Source organism: Electrona antarctica (assembly GCF_951216825.1).
Source record: "Electrona antarctica genome assembly, chromosome: 17".
Taxonomy (NCBI): Eukaryota; Metazoa; Chordata; class Actinopteri; order Myctophiformes; family Myctophidae; genus Electrona; species Electrona antarctica.
In genome coordinates this window covers 270,798-295,174 of record NC_136798.1, presented here as the reverse complement: position 1 = coordinate 295,174, position 24,377 = coordinate 270,798, and the positions used below count along the sequence as shown (strand labels likewise).

At 48.4% G+C, this 24,377-nt stretch overlaps 1 protein-coding gene across 1 annotated transcript; it reads left to right on the top strand.

The window, feature by feature from the left end:
• fam189a2 (family with sequence similarity 189 member A2) lies at positions 1–24,135 on the top strand. Its single transcript, XM_079526058.1, has 12 exons — positions 1–406; positions 3,655–3,711; positions 8,261–8,371; positions 8,704–8,823; positions 10,878–10,985; positions 15,160–15,296; positions 18,349–18,502; positions 19,061–19,103; positions 19,384–19,457; positions 20,928–21,051; positions 22,274–22,659; positions 23,452–24,135. Exons 1-12 carry the CDS (start codon positions 182–184, stop codon positions 23,824–23,826), a joined length of 1,914 nt encoding a protein of 637 aa, XP_079382184.1. The 5' UTR covers positions 1–181; the 3' UTR covers positions 23,827–24,135.
• Positions 24,136–24,377: the final 242 nt, after the last annotated feature.

Genomic DNA, 24,377 nt, shown 5'->3' with positions numbered 1-24,377 from the left:
ACAGTCGGCAAGAACTCAAATCTGACCTGGAGTAAGAAAAACAAAGCAGAACTGAAATAAAAACATGCTACATAAATAAATGATGTAGACCACATATACAATGAGAGAAAAACAAAGACAAATACATTTTTAAATAATTGTTTTTTGGGAGCTCCTTTACTTTTACAGTCCGTGTTTTCGCATGGTGGACTGCTGCGGTGGTGGTGGTGGTGGTGGTGGATCATGCCCTCTTCCTCCGGCTCCCCGGCGGCTCTTCGCGCCGCGCCTGGCCGGCCGCGGGCTCCTCTCCCTGGGCGTGCTGCAGCTGCTGCTCGGCCTGAGCGCCGTGGCTCTGTCCTGCGGCGCGCTGTCCGTCAGCGACTCCCAGCCCGTGAGACGCGCCTGTCCCCTCTGGGCCGGATCCTCTGTGAGTTCACTTGTTGTTGTTGTTGTTGTTATCGCACGTGGAATTAAATTCGTATATTTAACTGTTATTAACATAACACCACGGCACGGCCCACCCCTTTTCCCCCCTCACTGTATATGTTTCTTTTCCCTTTTTACCTCCTTTCTGATGAATTCCTGTTCTGTTCTTTGACTATAATAGAAGTGTCTATTTGTACGTCTCTAAATGTTTTGATGAATTGAACATGGTAGACCCTATTGTAAACAAGTGTAATGCTTAATTGGGTCGTCCACTCACAGTTAACAGTCTTTGTATTGAGTTTGTGCTTGAAATGTACTGTAATTCTGCAAACTGTTAATACATATTTCAATCAATCAATCAATCAATCAGATATAGTAGTAGCCTATTAAATCATCTCGTAAGTTTAACGTAAATTATACTACACTAAACCACCCAGCATCACCATGCACTTTTACTTTTCACTCTGTTAAATATCTGTTTTAAAATATATTTACTTTTTTTTTTTACTTTCTTGGGCTTGGCACATGGGCGTGCACATTTAAGGGAAATCATTGCTGCTTATTTATAACAATAATAATAATAATAATAATAATAATAATAATAATAATAATAATGGATTGCATTTTTTTATTGCATTTTTATAGCGCTTTACATTCATCCATGCATTGGGATAATATTAAACAATCATATCCTGCATTTAATGAAGTTACAATATTCAGTGAAATTCTTGGAAAATCCTTTCCAAGAATGACATGGAAGAGACAGCATGACACATTGTTGCAAAATAAATCAAATTAAGGAAATCTCCTTATTATACTTAAGAACTTATTTTATTTTTAAATGGTCATAAAATGAGTTAAAATTAGCAAACGTTTGGGTCCTAGCTGAGACATGCCAAGGCCTGTTACACTTATTACATAATCAAACGTTTGGGTCCTAGCTGAGACATGCCAAGGCCTGTTACACTACGTTTGGGTCCTAGCTGAGACATGCCAAGGCCTGTTACACTTATTACATAATCAAACGTTTGGGTCCTAGCTGAGACATGCCAAGGCCTGTTACACTTATTACATAATCAAACGTTTGGGTCCTAGCTGAGACATGCCAAGGCCTGTTACACTACGTTTGGGTCCTAGCTGAGACATGCCAAGGCCTGTTACACTTATTACATAATCAAACGTTTGGGTCCTAGCTGAGACATGCCAAGGCCTGTTACACTTATTACATAATCAAACGTTTGGGTCCTAGCTGAGACATGCCAAGGCCTGTTACACTTATTACATAATCAAACGTTTGGGTCCTAGCTGAGACATGCCAAGGCCTGTTACACTACGTTTGGGTCCTAGCTGAGACATGCCAAGGCCTGTTACACTACGTTTGGGTCCTAGCTGAGACATGCCAAGGCCTGTTACACTACGTTTGGGTCCTAGCTGAGACATGCCAAGGCCTGTTACACTACGTTTGGGTCCTAGCTGAGACATGCCAAGGCCTGTTACACTACGTTTGGGTCCTAGCTGAGACATGCCAAGGCCTGTTACACTACGTTTGGGTCCTAGCTGAGACATGCCAAGGCCTGTTACACTACGTTTGGGTCCTAGCTGAGACATGCCAAGGCCTGTTACACTACGTTTGGGTCCTAGCTGAGACATGCCAAGGCCTGTTACACTACGTTTGGGTCCTAGCTGAGACATGCCAAGGCCTGTTACACTACGTTTGGGTCCTAGCTGAGACATGCCAAGGCCTGTTACACTACGTTTGGGTCCTAGCTGAGACATGCCAAGGCCTGTTACACTTATTACATAATCAAACGTTTGGGTCCTAGCTGAGACATGCCAAGGCCTGTTACACTTATTACATAATCAAACGTTTGGGTCCTAGCTGAGACATGCCAAGGCCTGTTACACTTATTACATAATCAAACGTTTGGGTCCTAGCTGAGACATGCCAAGGCCTGTTACACTACGTTTGGGTCCTAGCTGAGACATGCCAAGGCCTGTTACACTACGTTTGGGTCCTAGCTGAGACATGCCAAGGCCTGTTACACTACGTTTGGGTCCTAGCTGAGACATGCCAAGGCCTGTTACACTACGTTTGGGTCCTAGCTGAGACATGCCAAGGCCTGTTACACTACGTTTGGGTCCTAGCTGAGACATGCCAAGGCCTGTTACACTTATTACATAATCAAACGTTTGGGTCCTAGCTGAGACATGCCAAGGCCTGTTACACTTATTACATAATCAAACGTTTGGGTCCTAGCTGAGACATGCCAAGGCCTGTTACACTTATTACATAATCAAACGTTTGGGTCCTAGCTGAGACATGCCAAGGCCTGTTACACTACGTTTGGGTCCTAGCTGAGACATGCCAAGGCCTGTTACACTACGTTTGGGTCCTAGCTGAGACATGCCAAGGCCTGTTACACTTATTACATAATCAAACGTTTGGGTCCTAGCTGAGACATGCCAAGGCCTGTTACACTTATTACATAATCAAACGTTTGGGTCCTAGCTGAGACATGCCAAGGCCTGTTACACTTATTACATAATCAAACGTTTGGGTCCTAGCTGAGACATGCCAAGGCCTGTTACACTTATTACATAATCAAACGTTTGGGTCCTAGCTGAGACATGCCAAGGCCTGTTACACTTATTACATAATCAAACGTTTGGGTCCTAGCTGAGACATGCCAAGGCCTGTTACACTTATTACATAATCAAACGTTTGGGTCCTAGCTGAGACATGCCAAGGCCTGTTACACTTATTACATAATCATCTAATCGTAATTATTTGAGATAATCACAACTATTTGTTTTGCCATAATCATCATAATTGTTTGCATGTTTGAAACAATGTTCATACATTTTCAAACATTTTCTAAAAGTAGCAAAAACTGGCTGATCTACAAGCTTACAAATACAAGTACCGGTATAACATTATTAAATATGTCAGAAATGTCTCTGTTTGTCTTTAGTTATCTGTCACTGCCCTGTGCAACTCTGGTTTACAAAGCCTAAAACTTTATTCATATGTTCCAATGTTCAATAACAAAAAAGACAATTGTATGACAGTTAATCGTCAACTTAAATTGTTTAATTGCGACAGTCGTCTTATTGTTGTCCTGTGTGTGTGTGTGTGTGTGTGTGTGTGTGTGTGTGTGTGTGTGTGTGTGTGTGTGTGTGTGTGTGTGTGTGTGTGTGTGTGTGTGTGTGTGTGTGTGTGTGTGTGTGTGTGTGTGTGTGTGTGTGTAGGTCATTCTCTCAGGGATCGTAGGGCTGACAACATGGAGGAGACCCGTACTGTTGCTGGTAAGACACATGATGCTCATATCTACCTTACTGCTTGATTGACTGAAGTAGCCTATGTATTAACAGTTTGCAGAATTACAGCTCAACTCAATACAAAAACGGTCAACTGTGAGTGGACGACCCAATAAAGCAATTTCAATTCAAAGGGCTTTATTGGCATGAGAAAACATACGTTTACATTGCCAAAGCACAATACAACAATACAATCAAAAGCACTACGCTTGTTTACAAGAGGGTCCACCATGTTCAATTCATTTAGAGACATACAAATATACACTTCTATATAGCCAAAAAACAGGAAATCATCACCATAAACTTTATGGTGATAGTGATTTTCCCTGTTTACCTCCTTTATGGCAGGTAAAAATTTTCACACATGCTCATATCTACCTTATGGCAGTGGCTCAGGGGTAGAGTTCGATCCCTGTGGGCTCCCCCAGAGTTAGTGTCGAAGTGTCCTTGAGCAAGACTCTGAACCCCTAATTGCTCCCGATGTGCTGGTTGGTGCCTTGCATAGTTTCCGCTGCCATCGGTGTATGAATGTGTGTGTGAATGTAATGGTGTGTGAATGTGTGTGTATGGGTGAATGTAATGCACTATGTGTGAAGCGCCTTGGATAAAGGCGCTATATAAATGCACCATTTACCATTTTACTGCTGCTGGTCAGACACATGCTCATATCGGGTGTCCACTCATAATTCTGACGTCCCATTATTCCGACATTTCTATAGTTTAGTGTGATTTGTCACCAAGAGTTGGCTTTGTCCTTCTGCAATACCTCTTGTCAACCAGTAGGTGTCCTACCTGACCACATCTAAATGTCTCAATAGAAGAGGGCCAAGCTAAACATGTCAGTATTATTTTTATTTTGTAAACGGAGACTACATGATGACTAGTCTGAATGAATCACACAGTAAAAAGACACATCTCCATCTATGAGGCCAAAACCTCAAATGAACAAAAACACTGTGATTAATGAAGTTACACAATGAGTCTTCATTCTCAACATGTGAAGAGAACATGTTGAACAGATTATCATGGGTGAATAAACACTGATTGATGAAGTTACACAATGAGTCTTCATTCTCAACATGTGAAGAGAACATGTTGAACAGATTATCATGGGTGAATAAACACTGATTGATGAAGTTACACAATGAGTCTTCATTCTCAACATGTGAAGAGAACATGTTGAACAGATTATCATGGGTGAATAAACACTGATTAATGACGTTACACAATGAGTCTTCATTCTCAACATGTGAAGAGAACATGTTGAACAGATTATCATGGGTGAATAAACACTGATTAATGACGTTACACAATGAGTCTTCATTCTCAACATGTGAAGAGAACATGTTGAACAGATTATCATGGGTGAATAAAGAGAACATGTTGAACAGATTATCATGGGTGAATAAAGAGAACATGTTGAACAGATTATCATGGGTGAATAAAGAAGAGAACATGTTGAACAGATTATCATGGGTGAATAAAGAGAACATGTTGAACAGATTATCATGGGTGAATAAAGAAGAGAACATGTTGAACAGATTATCATGGGTGAATAAAGAGAACATGTTGAACAGATTATCATTCTCAACATGTGAAGAGAACATGTTGAACAGATTATCATGAGAACATGTTGAACAGAGAACATGTTGAACAGATTATCATGGGTGAATAAATCAGTTCAACATGTGAAGAGAACATGTTGAACAGATTATCATGGGTGAATAAATCAGTTCAACATGTGAAGAGAACATGTTGAACAGATTATCATGGGTGAATAAAGAGAACATGTTGAACAGATTATCATGGGTGAATAAAGAGAACATGTTGAACAGATTATCATGGGTGAATAAAGAGAACATGTTGAACAGATTATCATGGGTGAATAAAGAGAACATGTTGAACAGATTAAACATGTTGAACAGAGAACATGTTGAACAGATTATCATGGGTGAATAAACATAGAGAACATGTTGAACAGATTATCATGGGTGAATAAAGAGAACATGTTGAACAGATTATCATGGGTGAATAAAGAGAACATGTTGAACAGAGAACATGTTGAACAGATTATCATGGGTGAATAAAGAGAACATGTTGAACAGATTATCATGGGTGAATAAAGAACATAGAGAACATGTTGAACAGATTATCATGAGAACATGTTGAACAGAGAACATGTTGAACAGAGAACATGTTGAACAGATTATCATGGGTGAATAAAGAGAACATGTTGAACAGATTATCATGGGTGAATAAACAGATTATATAGGGTGATAACAGATTATCATGGGTGAATAAACAGATTATATAGGGTGATAACAGATTATCATGGGTGAATAAACAGATTATATAGGGTGATAACAGATTATCATGGGTGAATAAACAGATTATATAGGGTGATAACAGATTATCATGGGTGAATAGAGAGAACATGTTGAACAGATTATCATGGGTGAATAAAGAACATAGAGAACATGTTGAACAGAGAACATGTTTTACAGAGAACATGTTGAACAGAGAACATGTTGAACAGATTATCATGGGGTTAGGGTTAGGGTTAGGGTTAGCCCTAACCCTAACCAGAGAACATGTTGAACAGATTATCATGAGAGAGATAGAGAACATAGAGATAGAGAACATGTTGAACAGAGAACATGTTGAACAGAGAACATGTTGAACATGTTGAACATGTTGAACATGTTGAACATGTTGAACAGATAACATGTTGAACATGTTGAACATGTTGAACATGTTGAACATGTTGAACAGATCATGGGTGAATAAATCAGTATGTGGTTAATATAATACCAGTGGTGGAAAAAGTACTCAATTGTTTTACTCAAGTAAAAGTACAACATTCTGCTTAAACACCAAAAGGGGTTCCCGCCCAAAGTGGGTTAAGCAGGGGCTTGATTGAATACTTTTAGACAGAAATGTCAACAGCACAGGCCAAGTACAGTATAAGTAATGTTTTTGTGTCCAATGTAGTTATGTTAACAGTTGATAAAGTTAACATAACTATAACTAAATGCATTTGAAATTCAATAAAAAGGTTACTTTTCAGGATTCCAATTCAAAAATAGCAAAAATAGCTGATCTACAAGCTCAAAACGCGCCGCATTGTGACGTGTTTTGAGCTTGTAGATCGGCTATTTTTGCTACGACAGTAATATGCACTGTAGCCCTCTGGTGTGAGTGTGGAAATATATTGGCCCTCGTCAAGGTTGCCCACCCCTGCTTTAGATATTATCGTTTCAGGTCAGGTGGAAACTTTATTATGTCCAAAACTGTTACTTTGCAGGATTCAAATTTAAAAAGTTAGTTCCAGACCCACAGGAACGCACCCAGGGGGCCGCCCCGCGTCCGGAACGGTTGAGAAATGAAGTGTGGGGGTGCCTCTACTGTACCCTCTACTGTACTGTACTGTCACTGTACTGTACTGGCACACCCGAAATCACCATATATACAGTTAATATGTGCGTGTGTGTTTGTGTGTGTGTTAGGTTGCGCACAGGTGGTGAAGAACAACCAGCCACCCACACACACACAGCTCCGTAAGGGAGTGGTTGCACCACTCAAAAAATGACACGATGGGAACTATGTTTTTTACTTGTAAAACTGTGACTTGACAATAAAGTTGACGTTGATTCGGATTCTTTGCGCCACGTTTAATGGGCTCTCCTACTCTTTGTGGTTCTTCTCTTGGTTCAGGTCAATGTGTTCGTGCTCCTCTCAGTGATGTGTGTTCTTCTCTTGGTTCAGGTCAATGTGTTGGTGCTCCTCTCAGTGATGTGTGTTCTTCTCTTGGTTCAGGTCAATGTGTTCGTGCTCCTCTCAGTGATGTGTGTTCTTCTCTTGGTTCAGGTCAATGTGTTCGTGCTCCTCTCAGTGATGTGTTGTTCTTCTCTTGGTTCAGGTCAATGTGTTCGTGTTCCTCTCAGTGATGTGTGTTCTTCTCTTGGTTCAGGTCAATGTGTTCGTGTTCCTCTCAGTGATGTGTGTTCTTCTCTTGGTTCAGGTCAATGTGTTCGTGCTCCTCTCGGTGATGTGTGTTCTTCTCTTGGTTCAGGTCAATGTGTTCGTGTTCCTCTCAGTGATGTGTGTTCTTCTCTTGGTTCAGGTCAATGTGTTCGTGCTCCTCTCAGTGATGTGTTGTTCTTCTCTTGGTTCAGGTCAATGTGTTGGTGCTCCTCTCGGTGATGTGTTGTTCTTCTCTTGGTTCAGGTCAATGTGTTCGTGTTCCTCTCGGTGATGTGTTGTTCTTCTCTTGGTTCAGGTCAATGTGTTCGTGTTCCTCTCGGTGATGTGTTGTTCTTCTCTTGGTTCAGGTCAATGTGTTCGTGCTCCTCTCAGTGATGTGTTGTTCTTCTCTTGGTTCAGGTCAATGTGTTCGTGCTCCTCTCAGTGATGTGTTGTTCTTCTCTTGGTTCAGGTCAATGTGTTCGTGCTCCTCTCAGTGATGTGTGTTCTTCTCTTGGTTCAGGTCAATGTGTTCGTGCTCCTCTCAGTGATGTGTGTTCTTCTCTTGGTTCAGGTCAATGTGTTCGTGCTCCTCTCGGTGATGTGTGTTCTTCTCAACCTGTCTGCGTTCATCCTGTGCTGCCAGGGAGCCCAGCTGGTGTCCAGCATGAACTCCTGCACACTGGTGAGTCTGTGCGTGCGTGCGTGCGTGCGTGCGTGCGTGCGTCTGTGCGTGCGTGTGTCTGTGCGCGCAGACCATGTAGTGTGGACCATGTAGGACCTACATGGTCCACACTACATGGTCTGCACGAATGTGACTTGTGTTAAGTCTACATAGCTTACATTGTAGGCTATGTAGACCTAACACAACATGTTGTTGGTGACATGTTGTTGGTGACATGTCTTGTGTTGTTGGTGACATGTTGTTATTGACATGTTGTTGGTGACATGTCTTGTTCTGTTGGTGACATGTTGTTGGTGACATGTTGTTTGTGTCGTTTGTAACATGTCTTCCAGAGTGACACGGGGGACGTGTGTCACTGCTGTTCCCTCAGCCTGACGTCAGAATGTCCAGAAGACGAGCTGCTTCTCATGTCCGCTGGAAGCTCCTGCAGCACCATGAGAATGCTGCTCAAGGTACGTCCTGCTGGAATATATTGAAATTGTATTTAATTAAGAAGATAGCCCCTTGAGATGCATCATCTCGTTTTAGAGGGGGTCCTCGGGCACAACACAATGAATACAGTACATAGACAAAACAATACATACACTTACAACATCAAGAAAACATAGAGGCTCTCCAGTCCACTCAAAACACTACATCCAGACCAGAAACAAATGCACTTACAAAATACTAATAATAGTGATACTAATAATTAGGCATATACCGATACTTGTATCGGAATGCCCTCCGATATGCCCTTATTTGGTCATATCGGAATCGGCAAGTACGCCCCGCACCAATCCGATACCACATTTTATTTAATCACGTAATGAGCGCAGCACGGTGAGACGGGGCCGCCGGTATTGAAAACGTGCATCTCCAGCCGTAGGTGTGAACGGCTTTGCCGACGTGCGAATGGGGGACAATTTAAAACAAAGGCGGCTTGCTGTAGTTTGCGACTAACATAAATTTGCATGCACAAGGGCTGCCTGCCAAGTAGACTATCTTTTGTTGTTTTTCTTTCTCCCCCTCTCTTCGAAGTTAGACTGGACAAATAAACTCTAAACTGACTGACTGGGACACGGTGGACTGACGCTCATAGTAACTTGTGCCGTGGGTGGAACGGGTGGAAAAGTTTGGTTACATTTTAATGCATCTGTCAATAATGCTTGTATTAAACCCAAATGCGATACCTTTGCATCATGTCTGCACCGAGTCGAAACAACACGGGAGCCGTCAGCTGCTAGCCTGGCGCGGCCAGACTCATAGCGAGGATTCACTGACGCTTCCTCGTAGCGTAGTTATAATATCTCCCGCAGATCGATTGAATAGTCTCACATAATACGTGACGTATTCCAATGTGCATCAGTGCATGCAACTTCTCAATCTATCGTTGCTGAAAAGGCAGAGCTACAAGCTCACAACGCAGTGCAACCAGACGCGGTGTGAGCTTGTAGACTGGCTAGTACGATGATGTATACATTACGCATTTAAAGTGACGGTACACAATTAACAGTTCCCTCTGTCTTTTAGAAAGGTACTGTATAAGAAGGCCCTAGTAAAATGTAGTGCAAAGGGATGCCTTGGTTGGTTAAAATAAAGAGAAGAGTATTAAAATATAATAAGCATATATATAATATGCATAGTGTGTGTGTGTGTGTGTGTGTGTGTGTGTGTGTGTGTGTGTGTGTGTGTGTGTGTGTGTGTGTGTGTGTGTGTGTGTGTGTGTGTGTGTGTGTGTGTGTGTGTGTGTGTGTGTGTGTGTTTGCATGCAAAGTGGAACATCACCAGGGCTAAACTTCACGTTATTCTACGTGATAACGCAACCAACATGAGTACATGTACTTTACACTTTAAAAAATCGGCTAACACATAAATTGTTGGATCGGAATCGGATCGGAAACGAAAAAAGGGTATCGGGACATCCCTACTAATAATGATAATGAAACAAAACAAAAAAGATAAAAATAATAATCAAGCATTAAAGTACACACCTCTCCCCAACCAGTACATCAATAAATCAAATAAAAAAAAATCAGAAACGAGTACAAATGCGTTTCAGGTCTGCAAGCAAAGAGGCCTTGAAACTTAAATGATCATGTAATTGATCTCAAAGAGACAGACAACTTGTTCCAATCAGATGGACCTTTAAACTGAAAAGCACATCTCCCAATTCCATTAGATGTTGTGGGTACGGAAAAATAAAGATGTTGGGTGTGTCTAAGAGGGTATCTGGCGTTATATGTAACTAAGCTCCTGCAGCTCCTTGAGCAAGGTACTGTAGGTCCTACGCTATACGGGTAAACACTGGCATTCCCAAGCGCGCTATTCCGACGCACCGCCATTCTGACTCGCTCAACACTAAGGGCCGATTCATACTCCTATTTTAGAGACCTTTATATACTCTATATTATTATATTACATTATTATTACATTTTAATCTAATTAATTACACAAATTACTCAATTACTCAAATAATTTGATGGCCCAAAATATATTTGTATTATTTATTTTTTTGTGCTTGCAGAAGGTTCTGTTTGGGCTGTCTGCGCTGAATGCTCTGTCCACTGCTGTGTGTCTGGTGGCTGCCGGCCTCAGATACCTGCAGATGTTCACCACCAGACCACCACGGACGGTAGGTAGGCCTCAGATACCTGCAGATGTTCACCACCAGACCACCACGGACGGTAGGTAGGCCTCAGATACCTGCAGATGTTCACCACCAGACCACCATGGGCGGTAGGTAGGCCTCAGATACCTGCAGATGTTCACCACCAGACCACCATGGACGGTAGGTAGGCCTCAGATACCTGCAGATGTTCACCACCAGACCACCATGGACGGTAGGTAGGCCTCAGATACAGATGTTCACCACCAGACCACCATGGACGGTAGGTAGGCCTCAAATACCTGCAGATGTTCACCACTAGACCACCATGGACGGTAGGTAGGCCTCAGATACAGATGTTCACCACCAGACCACCACGGACGGTAGGTAGGCCTCAGATACCTGCAGATGTTCACCACTAGACCACCATGGACGGTAGGTGGGCCTCAGATACAGATGTTCACCACCAGACCACCATGGGCGGTAGGTGGGCCTCAGATACAGATGTTCACCACCAGACCACCATGGACGGTAGGTAGACCTCAGATACAGATGTTCACCACCAGACCACCATGGGCGGTAGGCAGGCCTCAGATACAGATGTTCACCACCAGACCACCACGGACGGTAGGTAGGCCTCAGATACAGATGTTCACCACCAGACCACCATGGACGGTAGGTAGGCCTCAGATACAGATGTTCACCACCAGACCACCATGGGCGGTAGGTAGGCAGGCCTCAGATACAGATGTTCACCACCAGACCACCATGGATGGTAGGTAGGCCTCAGATACAGATGTTCACCACCAGACCACCACGGACGGTAGGTAGACCTCAGATACCTGCAGATGTTCACCACCAGACCACCATGGACGGTAGGTAGGCCTCAGATACAGATGTTCACCACCAGACCACCATGGACGGTAGGTAGGCCTCAGATACAGATGTTCACCACCAGACCACCATGGACGGTAGGTAGGCCTCAGATACAGATGTTCACCACCAGACCACCATGGGCGGTAGGTAGGCCTCAGATACCTGCAGATGTTCACCACCAGACCACCACGGACGGTAGGTAGACCTCAGATACCTGCAGATGTTCACCACCAGACCACCACGGACGGTAGGTAGGCCTCAGATACAGATGTTCACCACCAGACCACCGACATCAATACAGCATGTTATCCTATCCTATGGTACCGACATCAATACAGCATGTTATCCTATCCTGTGGTACCGACATCAATAGAGCGTCGCAGTCCCGCCCCCTACCATGGCCCAGGAAATGAATCCCAATGCATTTTTCCCATAGACATTTCAAAAAGTATTTATTTAAAGACGGTTACGCCGCGGACAAAGCCAACTCGAGTCGTGACAACTCATGACAACACAAACAATATTTTGGACCAAACAAATAATTACATAGAAGAAAAACAACAAACCGTTTTTTTCTTCTTTCTAATTATTTGTTCGGCCCAAAAAATTGTGTTTGTTGTCATGATTTGTCACGACTCGAGTTGGCTTTGTCCGCGGCGTTAAACGTCTTTAAATAAATACTTTCGGAAATGTCTATGAGGAAAATGAACGGAGAATCATTTCCTGGGCCCTGGTAGGGGGCGGGACTGGGCCCTGGTAGGGGGCGGGACTGGGCCCTGGGGGCGGGACTGGGCCCTGGTAGGGGGGGCGGGACTGGGCCCTGGTAGGGGGCGGGACTGGGCCCTGGTAGGGGGCGGGACTGGGCCCCTTATAGGGGGCGGGACTGGGCCCTGGTAGGGGCCGGGACTGGGCCCTGGTAGGGGGCGGGACTGGGCCCTGGTAGGGGCCGGGACTGGGCCCTGGTAGGGGGCGGGACTGGGCCCTGGTAGGGGGCGGGACTGGGACTGGGCCCTGGTAGGGGGCGGGACTGGGCCCCGGTAGGGGGCGGGACTGGGCCCCGGTAGGGGGCGGGACTGGGCCCCGGTAGGGGGCGGGACTGGGCCCCGGTAGGGGCCGGACTGGGCCCCGGTAGGGGGCGGGACTGGGCCCCGGTAGGGGGCGGGACTGGGACCCGGTAGGGGGCGGGACTGGGACTGGGCCCCGGTAGGGGGCGGGACTGGGCCCCGGTAGGGGGCGGGACTGGGCCCCGGTAGGGGGCGGGACTGGGCCCCGGTAGGGGGCGGGACTGGGCCCCGGTAGGGGGCGGGACTGGGCCCCGGTAGGGGCCGGGACTGGGCCCCGGTAGGGGCCGGGACTGGGCCCCGGTAGGGGGCGGGACTGGGCCCCGGTAGGGGCCGGGACTGGGCCCCGGTAGGGGCCGGGACTGGGCCCCGGTAGGGGCCGGGACTGGGCCCCGGTAGGGGGCGGGACTGGGACCCGGTAGGGGGCGGGACTGGGACTGGGACCCGGTAGGGGGCGGGACTGGGCCCCGGTAGGGGGCGGGACTGGGCCCCGGTAGGGGGCGGGACTGGGCCCCGGTAGGGGGCGGGACTGGGCCCCGGTAGGGGGCGGGACTGGGACCCGGTAGGGGGCGGGACTGGGACCCGGTAGGGGGCGGGACTGGGCCCCGGTAGGGGGCGGGACTGGGCCCCGGTAGGGGGCGGGACTGGGCCCCGGTAGGGGGCGGGACTGGGCCCCGGTAGGGGGCGGGACTGGGCCCCGGTAGGGGGCGGGACTGGGACCCGGTAGGGGGCGGGACTGGGACCCGGTAGGGGGCGGGACTGGGACCCGGTAGGGGGCGGGACTGGGCCCCGGTAGGGGGCGGGACTGGGCCCCGGTAGGGGGCGGGACTGGGCCCCGGTAGGGGGCGGGACTGGGCCCCGGTAGGGGGCGGGACTGGGACCCGGTAGGGGGCGGGACTGGGCCCCGGTAGGGGGCGGGACTGGGCCCCGGTAGGGGGCGGGACTGGGCCCCGGTAGGGGGCGGGACTGGGCCCCGGTAGGGGGCGGGACTGGGACTGGGACCCGGTAGGGGGCGGGACTGGGCCCCGGTAGGGGGCGGGACTGGGCCCCGGTAGGGGGCGGGACTGGGCCCCGGTAGGGGGCGGGACTGGGCCCCGGTAGGGGGCGGGACTGGGACTGGGACCCGGTAGGGGGCGGGACTGGGCCCCGGTAGGGGGCGGGACTGGGCCCCGGTAGGGGGCGGGACTGGGCCCCGGTAGGGGGCGGGACTGGGCCCCGGTAGGGGGCGGGACTGGGCCCCGGTAGGGGGCGGGACTGGGACCCGGTAGGGGGCGGGACTGGGCCCCGGTAGGGGGCGGGACTGGGCCCCGGTAGGGGGCGGGACTGGGCCCCGGTAGGGGGCGGGACTGGGCCCCGGTAGGGGGCGGGACTGGGCCCCGGTAGGGGGCGGGACTGGGACCCGGTAGGGGGCGGGACTGGGACCCGGTAGGGGGCGGGACTGGGCCCCGGTAGGGGGCGGGACTGGGACCCGGTAGGGGGCGGGACTGGGACTGGGACCCGGTAGGGGGCGGGACTGGGCCCCGGTAGGGGGCGGGACTGGGCCCCGGTAGGGGGCGGGACTGGGCCCCGGTAGGGGGCGGGACTGGGCCCCGGTAGGTGGCGGGACTGGGCCCCGGTAGGGGGCGGGACTGGGCCCCGGTAGGGGGCGGGACTGGGCCCCGGTAGGGGGCGGGACTGGGACCCGGTAGGGGGCGGGACTGGGCCCCGGTAGGGGGCGGGACTGGGACCCGGTAGGGGGCGGGACTGGGACCCGGTAGGGGGCGGGACTGGGCCCCGGTAGGGGGCGGGACTGGGACCCGGTAGGGGGCGGGACTGGGCCCCGGTAGGGGGCGGGACTGGGCCCCGGTAGGGGGCGGGACTGGGCCCCGGTAGGGGGCGGGACTGGGCCCCGGTAGGGGGCGGGACTGGGCCCCGGTAGGGGGCGGGACTGGGCCCCGGTAGGGGGCGGGACTGGGCCCCGGTAGGGGGCGGGACTGGGCCCCGGTAGGGGGCGGGACTGGGCCCCGGTAGGGGGCGGGACTGGGCCCCGGTAGGGGGCGGGACTGGGCCCCGGTAGGGGGCGGGACTGGGCCCCGGTAGGGGGCGGGACTGGTCTCATGGTGGTTCAAGTGCAGAAGAAATAAGTGCCTGATATGAAAAGGGTTGAAAAACCACTGAAATAATTGATCGATTATATTTGATTAACCGACGTCCCTTTATTGTTGTTGTTGTTGTTGTTGTTGTTGTTGTTGTTGTTGTTGTTGTTGTTGTTGTTGTCGTGACAGACGGAGGAGTCGAGGGTCACCGTAGAGGACGGGATGGAACCGGACGCTCTTCCCGACCCGGATGAGTTTGTGGCCCCGGCCCCTCCCCCCTCCTACTTCTCCATGTTCTACTCCTACACGCCCCGCCTGGCTCGCAGGTAACTAGTTCTACTCCTACACGCCACGCCTGGCTCGCAGGTAACTAGTTCTACTCCTACACGCCCCGCCTGGCTCGCAGGTAACTAGTTCTACTCCTACACGCCCCGCCTGGCTCGCAGGTAACTAGTTCTACTCCTACACGCCACGCCTGGCTCGCAGGTAACTAGTTCTACTCCTACACGCCCCGCCTGGCTCGCAGGTAACTAGTTCTACTCCTACACGCCACGCCTGGCTCGCAGGTAACTAGTTCTACTCCTACACGCCACGCCTGGCTCGCAGGTAACTAGTTCTACTCCTACACGCCACGCCTGGCTCGCAGGTAACTAGTTCTACTCCTACACGCCACGCCTGGCTCGCAGGTAACTAGTTCTACTCCTACACGCCACGCCTGGCTCGCAGGTAACTAGTTCTACTCCTACACGCCACGCCTGGCTCGCAGGTAACTAGTTCTACTCCTACACGCCACGCCTGGCTCGCAGGTAACTAGTTCTACTACTACACGCCCCGCCTGGCTCGCAGGTAACTAGTTCTACTCCTACACGCCACGCCTGGCTCGCAGGTAACTAGTTCTACTCCTACACGCCACGCCTGGCTCGCAGGTAACTAGTTCTACTACTACACGCCCCGCCTGGCTCGCAGGTAACTAGTTCTACTCCTACACGCCACGCCTGGCTCGCAGGTAACTAGTTCTACTCCTACACGCCCCGCCTGGCTCGCAGGTAACTAGTTCTACTCCTACACGCCACGCCTGGCTCGCAGGCAACTAGTTCTACTCCTACACGCCCCGCCTGGCTCGCAGGCAACTAGTTCTACTCCTACACGCCACGCCTGGCTCGCAGGTAACTAGTTCTACTCCTACACGCCCCGCCTGGCTCGCAGGTAACTAGTTCTACTCCTACACGCCCCGCCTGGCTCGCAGGTAACTAGTTCTACTCCTACACGCCACGCCTGGCTCGCAGGCAACTAGTTCTACTCCTACACGCCACGCCTGGCTCGCAGGTAACTAGTTCTACTCCTACACGCCACGCCTGGCTCGCAGGTAACTAGTTCTACTCCTACACGCCACGCCTGGCTCGCAGGTAACTAGTTCTACTCCTACACGCCCCGCCTGGCTCGCAGGTAACTAGTTCTACTCCTACACGCCCCGCCTGGCTCGCAGGTAACTAGTTCTACTCCTACACGCCACGCCTGGCTCGCAGGCAACTAGTTCTACTCCTACACGCCCCGCCTGGCTCGCAGGTAACTAGTTCTACTCCTACACGCCACGCCTGGCTCGCAGGTAACTAGTTCTACTCCTACACGCCACGCCTGGCTCGCAGGTAACTAGTTCTACTCCTACACGCCACGCCTGGCTCGCAGGTAACTAGTTCTACTCCATTTGTCACCCCTGTGTCAATTATCTAATGTGATTCTGGGCTCTCCAAACCCTACGCCAACCTGGTCAGAGCAACGGACTTGAACTCATGCTTCCTGCATGACTGAGTGTCCAAGTCGCTCCTTTACACCTGACAGGGGGGAGTTTCCCTGGTTGGACGTAGCGCGTGGAAGGAACATGTTAATCCAGGATTACTGCATGTTTTTGTGAGGGTACCTACCCTAGGGGACAACTAGTTCTACTCCCAGTGATACAAATAGGTTTTCAATGTCTTTTAAATGAGTCCCAGGGACATTTTATGAGTCCCTGCACTTCAACGACGTTAGGAGTCATATTTTGCCATTTTTACAAATTGAAGCATTTATCTCCCATTTCATTTTATATGGTTATAATGTGGTTATATTCATGTAGAATAAACTAGAATAAAAAACAGTACAGTAGTACAGTAGTGCATCCCGTGGATGCAGAGGTCATTGTTTTATTGCGGCCCTTAACTATAAACTGCGTTTTGGGATGCAAAATGCACCCTATTTTAATATCTGTACTCCTACACGCCACGCCTGGCCCGCAGGTAACTAGTTTTATGTTTAAACACTCCATGTCTGGCTCACAGGTAAATGATGTGTAGTTTGCGGAGTTAGTTCAGGCAGCCATACTCGAGGGGGTTCATGCCATGCTCAAAGGCGCATACATGTACTCAAGGGGTTAACATGCTGCATTACTATGCGAGTGTGTGCAAGTCCCACACGTCATTCGCTGATGTGGCAGTCAGCTGATCACTTGGGCGGGAGTTGTTCCCTGGAACAACATGTTTCCGGGGGGGGGTGGTCCCTGGAACAACATGTTTCCGGGGAGAGGGGTCCCTGGAACAACATGTTTCCGGGGGGAGGGGTCCCTGGAACAACATGTTTCCGGGGGGAGGGGTCCCTGGAACAACATGTTTCCAGATGGGTGTCGGTGGCCAATTATTACATGTAATTTTTGGGGTCCTTGACATGAAATAGTTTGAGATCCACTGATATAGAAACATTGTTTTTTTCTAAAAACTGTCTGATTTAGAAATCTTTTTTTTTTAGAATCAGCCTCAGGTCTAAATGGGTTAAAGAGATTTTGTTCTGATTGGGGTAATTTATGTTATGCCATAAATAACACATTCAGAGGATTAATATTACTCTATTGTGCCTCTCTTGCGCCCCCTGGTGCAGAGCTGTGGTGCAAAGCTTTGTCTACAATCTCTACATTAACTAGCGGAATTGAGTGTCAAGTGTTACTGTGTTACTTCACTCTAATGTATTGTGTGTGTGTGTGTGTGTGTGTGTGTGTGTGTGTGTGTGTGTGTGTGTGTGTGTGTGTGTGTGTGTGTGTGTGTGTGTGTGTGTGTGTGTGTGTGTGTGTGTGTGTGTGTGTGTGTGTGTGTGTGTGTGTGTGTGTGTGTGTGTGTGTGTGTGCGTGCGTGCGTGCGTGCGTGCGTGCGTGCGTGCGTGCGTGCGTGCGTGCGTGCGTGCGTGCGTGCGTGCGTGCGTGCGTGCGTGCGTGCGTGCGTGCGTGCGTGCGTGCGTGCGTGCGTGCGTGCGTGCGTGCGTGCGTGCGTGCGTGCGTGCGTGCGTGCGTGCGTGCGTGCGTGCGTGCGTGTCATGTGCGTGCGTGCGTGCGTGCGTGTCATGTGCGTGCGTCAGAATGTTCGGGGACAGTGCCGTCGTCCCTCACACCTCCGGGGGGGTCAGGATGAAAGGGGCGGAGCTCTTCCCTCCCTCGGACCCGCCCCCTCCCTACGAGGAGGTTGCTGGTAGCTCCGCCCACAATGCCGCCACCACCACCACCGTCACACAGGTGATTACCTTTTATGGTCGCGATGTTGTTTTCTGAAATGATCAAAATAGCCGATCTACAAGCTCAAAACGCGTCGCACTGCGATGCGTTTTGAGCTTGTAGATCGGCTTTTTTTTACAATATTTGAATTGAAATTATTTTTGGCTATTTTTTAATTAGAATCCTGAAAAGTATAATGTTTATTTAATTTCAAATGTATATTTAGTTATACTTATGTTAACTCTTCTTTAATATTTCAACATAAAAAAAAAAAAAGAAAACAAAAAATATATATCATGGGGGGCAAAATCGGTGGTAAATGTGGGTATTATTTAAAAAAAGAAAATCCTAAAAAAAAAAGAGAGAATTTGGGAACTTCTCCTTTGGTCCACCCATTCCTGGGACATTGTGGGATTACGGGATTTATTTTTTACCCTCTATCACTAAACCTGTGTGAAATTTGAGGTGATGTTCTTCACCCTCTTGTTTCTGTACGTTATATGCATTTCATATGTTATATGTTATATTTCATATTTTATATTCATTATATTGTATTATGTTATTCTGTTCTGTTTTCAGGAGACAGAGCTGAGTACGACCACATGTAACACCCCTGTCAGAGGTAGGGTATGCACGCACTCGCACGCTCACACACACACATGCACGCACGCTCACACACACACATGCACGCACGCTTACACACACACACACACACACACACACACACACACACACACACACACACACACACACACACACACACACACACACACACACACACACACTCACTCAATAACAGTGCCAGACAAGCTTACAATTTACTTCTCTCCATGTGTGTGTGTGTGTGTGTGTGTGTGTGTGTGTGTGTGTGTGTGTGTGCGCGCGTGCGTGTGTGCGTGCAGGTCCAGTGTCAGACGCCTGTCTCCAGACAGTGTTGGAGGTATCGGGGGGGTCACTGCCCCCCGCTCCTCACAAGGTCATTATACTTTAGGATGTTCCATTCACTTTTATTTCATTTTTATTTCATGTTTGCCTGTTTTAATTACTTTTTAACCCATTTAGACCTGAGGAAGATTCTACAAATGTCTTTTAAATCATGACAGTTTCCTGAAAAACCCATGTTTCTATGTCAGTGGAACCCCATCTGAAAATATGTTGTTCCAGGGACCTTCCAGAAGCAAAGATTGAGTTAAAAACGTTTGCTGTGAAAGAATATATATTTGCGCCACATCTTCGCGATTTTTCAAAAATAGCAGACCTACAAGCTCTTAGCGTGGCACTCGGTGCCGCGCTACGAGCTTGTAGGTCTGCTAAAGTATAACATAATGCTTAAAACACCAAAAGGGGTTCCCTGCCCAAAATGGGTTAAAGTGGGCATGCTAGTTTGGCTTAGTTTTCATTTTGTGAAAAGGCTTTGTTTTAGTTTATTAAAGTTCCTATTATAGCTCAGACAATATGTTAATAGATACTGACAAAGACTAAAATGTTTTCTCTCTGATTTGAGTTAGAGTTTAAGTTTTGTAAACACAAAACTGCTGTTAGTTATCGTGTAAAGCCTCGTTTTTGTTTTTATTTCGGTTAACTAAAGCGTCTTTTTGCCAGCTGCTTTAAAAGCGCCTGGACTACATGTGCTACTACCACTAGTAGCGACCGTAGTGGTGGACACTTTTTCATGATTGGCTGCCTCGTCTCTAGGCTGCCTCTAAGCCAATGGGAGACTTAACCATAAAACTAGGGTTGCACGATATAATCAGAATAGGCCATATTGGCCATAAATGCCATATCGCTATCGGAACGGTCTCGAAATAATACAGATTATTTCATCGGTTTTCACCAGCCAAAAAGTAAATAAATTAAAATTTGTAAAATAATTCATCAATAAGTTAAATATAAATCAAAGGTTTCTAGTACCTCTAGTCTAGAACAAAAGCCAAATCAAATATGATGAGTAAAAATAAACTTTATTGAAAACAGACACTTGAAAAAGAGTATAGGCTTTTTATTGATTGAATTAATACTTTATTAACAGGCTTTGGGCCAATCAGCCCCTATAGGGCCTATAGGCTTGTTTCCATTGTGGTCCTCTGTATAATATCGGAATCGGTCAGAATCGGTATCGGCAGATATGACCCTGCAAATAATCGTGCACTCCTTATTGGTCATAAAACCCATACTCTGAACGCCACAACTTATTATTATTATTATTTTATTATATTATACTGTAGATGTTCATAAAGGAGAGCTTTCTGCACCTGTCGGTTTCAGGGAGGTACTGACTCTGTCCTCTCGCCCCCAGCGCCACCTGTCGGTTTCAGGGAGGTACTGACTCTGTCCTCTCGCCCCCAGCGCCACCTGTCGGTTTCAGGGAGGTACTGACTCTGTCCTCTCGCCCCCAGCGCCACCTGTCGGTTTCAGTGAGGTACTGACTCTGTCCTCTCGCCCCCAGCGCCAGCAGCAGCAGGCTGGTCCAGGAGGACAGCAGAGAACTGTGGCGTCCCTGCCCCACCAGAGGGCGCCACAGATGCGCCGATCCAACAGCGACCCTCTGCTAACAGACATCACAACTAAAGGTCTGTGTTAGGCAGTGTTGATTTCGTCGACTAATACTATGACAAAAATGTTCGTCGACTACCATTTTTCACTACAGTAAATGACTGGCAAATGAGATCCAGTGTAAGTAAAAGACTAGTCATGTTACACTTGGTTGCATGCTGAAAATAGCCGATCTACAATCTATTTTCAGCAAGTATAAAATCAGCCATTACGACGGCATCAAGGCCCGCCAAAAATACTATTAGTCGACTAAATCAACTGTACTACTACAACACTACAACATTCCAGGTGACTGAAATGTGACTAAAACTAAATGAAAACTATTCAAGAGACTGACTAAAACTAAAATCAAAATCTGCTGTCAACATCAACACTGGTGTTAGGGCTGCAACAGTTCATCTATGGGAAGAAAATCACACCCGTGTGAAGTGAGGGGCGCTCTTATCATCGTACATCATCATGACGTAAATTCTCCATTCATTGTCAATGGGCATTTCATCTTTGTGTAGGACAGAAATAGCTGATTTGCTCATCCACATATGACTTAAATTCTCCATTAATTGTCAAATTTACACTAATAGCTGAATATAGGAGGGGCTAGCGCCTCAAAATTATTGAATTTCAGTCCACAAATTTGTTTTCAAATGGTGGAAATAGCCGATCTACAAGCTAAAACTACATTTAATTCAGTGTAGGCAAGGCAAGGCATGGCAGTTTTATCTGTATAGCACATTTCAACAACACGACGGCAATTCTATAATCTTTACACAGAACATCAAGCAAAGGAAACGGTTACAGTGCAGAAGAGAAAGGAAACGGTTACAGTGCAGAAGAGAAAGGGAAAAAAGGTCTTCTGGGCAGGAACCCTTTTTTGGTGTTTCAAGCATTATGTTATACTTTAGCTATTGAAAAATAGCAGATCTACAAGCTCATAGCGCGGCACAGAGTGCCGCTCTACGAGCTTGCAGATCTGCTATTTTTGAAGAATCATGAAACTTTGGCGCAAATTTGAAATACATATTCTTTCAGAGCGAACATATTTTCAGATGGGGGTCGGCGGCCAATTACATATAATTTTGGGACCCCCACCCCAGAAGCAAAGAGTTGAGTTAAAAACGTTTGCTCTGAAAGAATATATATAAAGATTTGTGCCACATTTTCGCGATTTTTCAAAAATACCAGACCATACCATACCACTCTCAATCTAAATCTGGTGTGTTCCTCTCTGCCCATGTGTAGCGCCGGTGGTGACCCCAGACGGCCCCCATCATCACCATCACGCCCGTGTGACCGCCGACTCGGCCACCCAGACGTCCCACCCCACGCTGCTGGTCGCCGCCCCCCCGTCCAGGAACGACGGCGGAACCGGCGGTTCGGTATCGGTGCGCCTGCGTCCACAGCGGCTGCTGCAGAGGAGGCCCTCGTCCATGGTGGACTACCAGAGCTACCGGCACACCCAGAGGCTGGTCAGCAGGTTCCTGGAGCAGGAGGAGCCCGCCGGCGCCCCCTACCTGCGGGGCCTGGACCCCGAGGTCCACAGGCTGGTGGACAGCATCCGCACCGTGCTGAGGCTGGACCAGCAGCACATGGAGGAGGTGCTGCGGTCCGCCCGGTACCTGGAACAGGTGGGATGTCCAGTCAGTCAGCCAATCAACCAATCAATCAATCAATCAATGGGTCTTTATTGACATCACATTTACAAGTAATAAGTGCTGAGTATATTCGTATTTGTGAAAGGCTCGAAGTGCATGGAAGAATTGCCAGTGCTGTGGTGTAGGTTTTTTTCAGACGGTATACCATACTCATTCCGTGCGTGACATGTGCACGTTTATATGCTATCGCTATACGCTGGCACGTTTATATGCTATCGCTATACGCTGGCACGTTTATATGCTATCGCTATACGCTGGCACGTTTATATGCTATCGCTATACGCTGGCACGTTTATATGCTATCGCTATACGCTGGCACGTTTATATGCTATCGCTATACGCTGGCACGTTTATATGCTATCGCTATACGCTGGCACGTTTATATGCTATCGCTATACGCTGGCACGTGGCCAATGATTAGCAGAAGGCTCAACATTTTAGGCCCGATTAATGGCCATGAAACAACCTCCCCCCATATTAGAGCTGCCCAAACCATTGACATTCTTAAAACACACCTTTTTCCCCTGGCTTTCAATGTGAACTGATTTTAACCTACTTAGGCACTACTGTACAGTAGGCCACTATCCATGTCTCTCGTTGGTTTCTATATTCAGTTTTTTATGCTTGATGTATCTTTTGTTGTGAAGCACTTATAACGTGCTATATAAATAAAGGTTGATTTCATTTGATTTTGATTTTGATTTGATGAAAAATAAAAGAGAGAGAGAGAAACAAAAGTAAACTCGGCTCCTCCCCTTTTTCCAGGCGTTTACCGAATCGGAGACGACAGCGACGGGCGGTCCCAGCCGTGCCCGTCAGCCAATCGTCAGAGAGGTCCCGCCTCCCCCTCCTCCGTCTCAGACGCTGCCCCTCCCCCACCTGAGGAAACGAGCCGGCCTGCTGCACCTGCGCAGCTGCGGAGACCTCAGCTCCTTCACCTGCTCCGAGGCGGGCGGGGGGGTGCCCCCCCCGGAGCCACCCAGGAGGGCCACCCTGAGGGGCAGGGGGTCCTCCTCCTCCAGAGGGGCCCCCCCAGAGTGGCCCGCCGCCGCGGCCACGCTCCGGCCGGGCTCCTCGCGCCGCGAGCTTCACGAGCGACCGCACAGCCTGATCGGGATCTTCCGAGAGACGATACTTTGATGCTGATGAGACGTGTTTTTTTTTGCACCAAAATGTTTGTGTGACTTTAACCCATTTTGACCTGAGGACGATTCTACAAAATGCCTTCTGACAGTTTTCTGAAAAAAAAAACCATGTTTCTGCATGTGTCAGTCGTTCTCAAACATTTTCATGTCAAGGACCCCCAGAATTTTTCATTTTTGGCCACCGACCCCCACCTGAAAATATGTTGTTCCAGGGACGCCCCCAGAAGCAAAGATTTGAGTTAAAAACGTTCGCTCTGAAAGAATATATATTCCAAGATTTGTGTCACATTTTCACGATTTTTCAAAAAATAGCAGACCTACGGATTGTGCAAGCTCGTAGCGCGGCACCGAGTGCCGCGCTACGAGCTTGCACAATCCGTCCGGGAACACCTACATAAGGTATAAGTATTTCAGAAGATTAAGAGCAGCATAAAAAAAATAACAAGATGATGTTCAAAGTGTATTATGGTTGATCAAAGTAAAAACCCTGATTCTTATTTCTATTTTTCTGTTTATGCCTAATGCAATTTCAACTATTTATGTAAC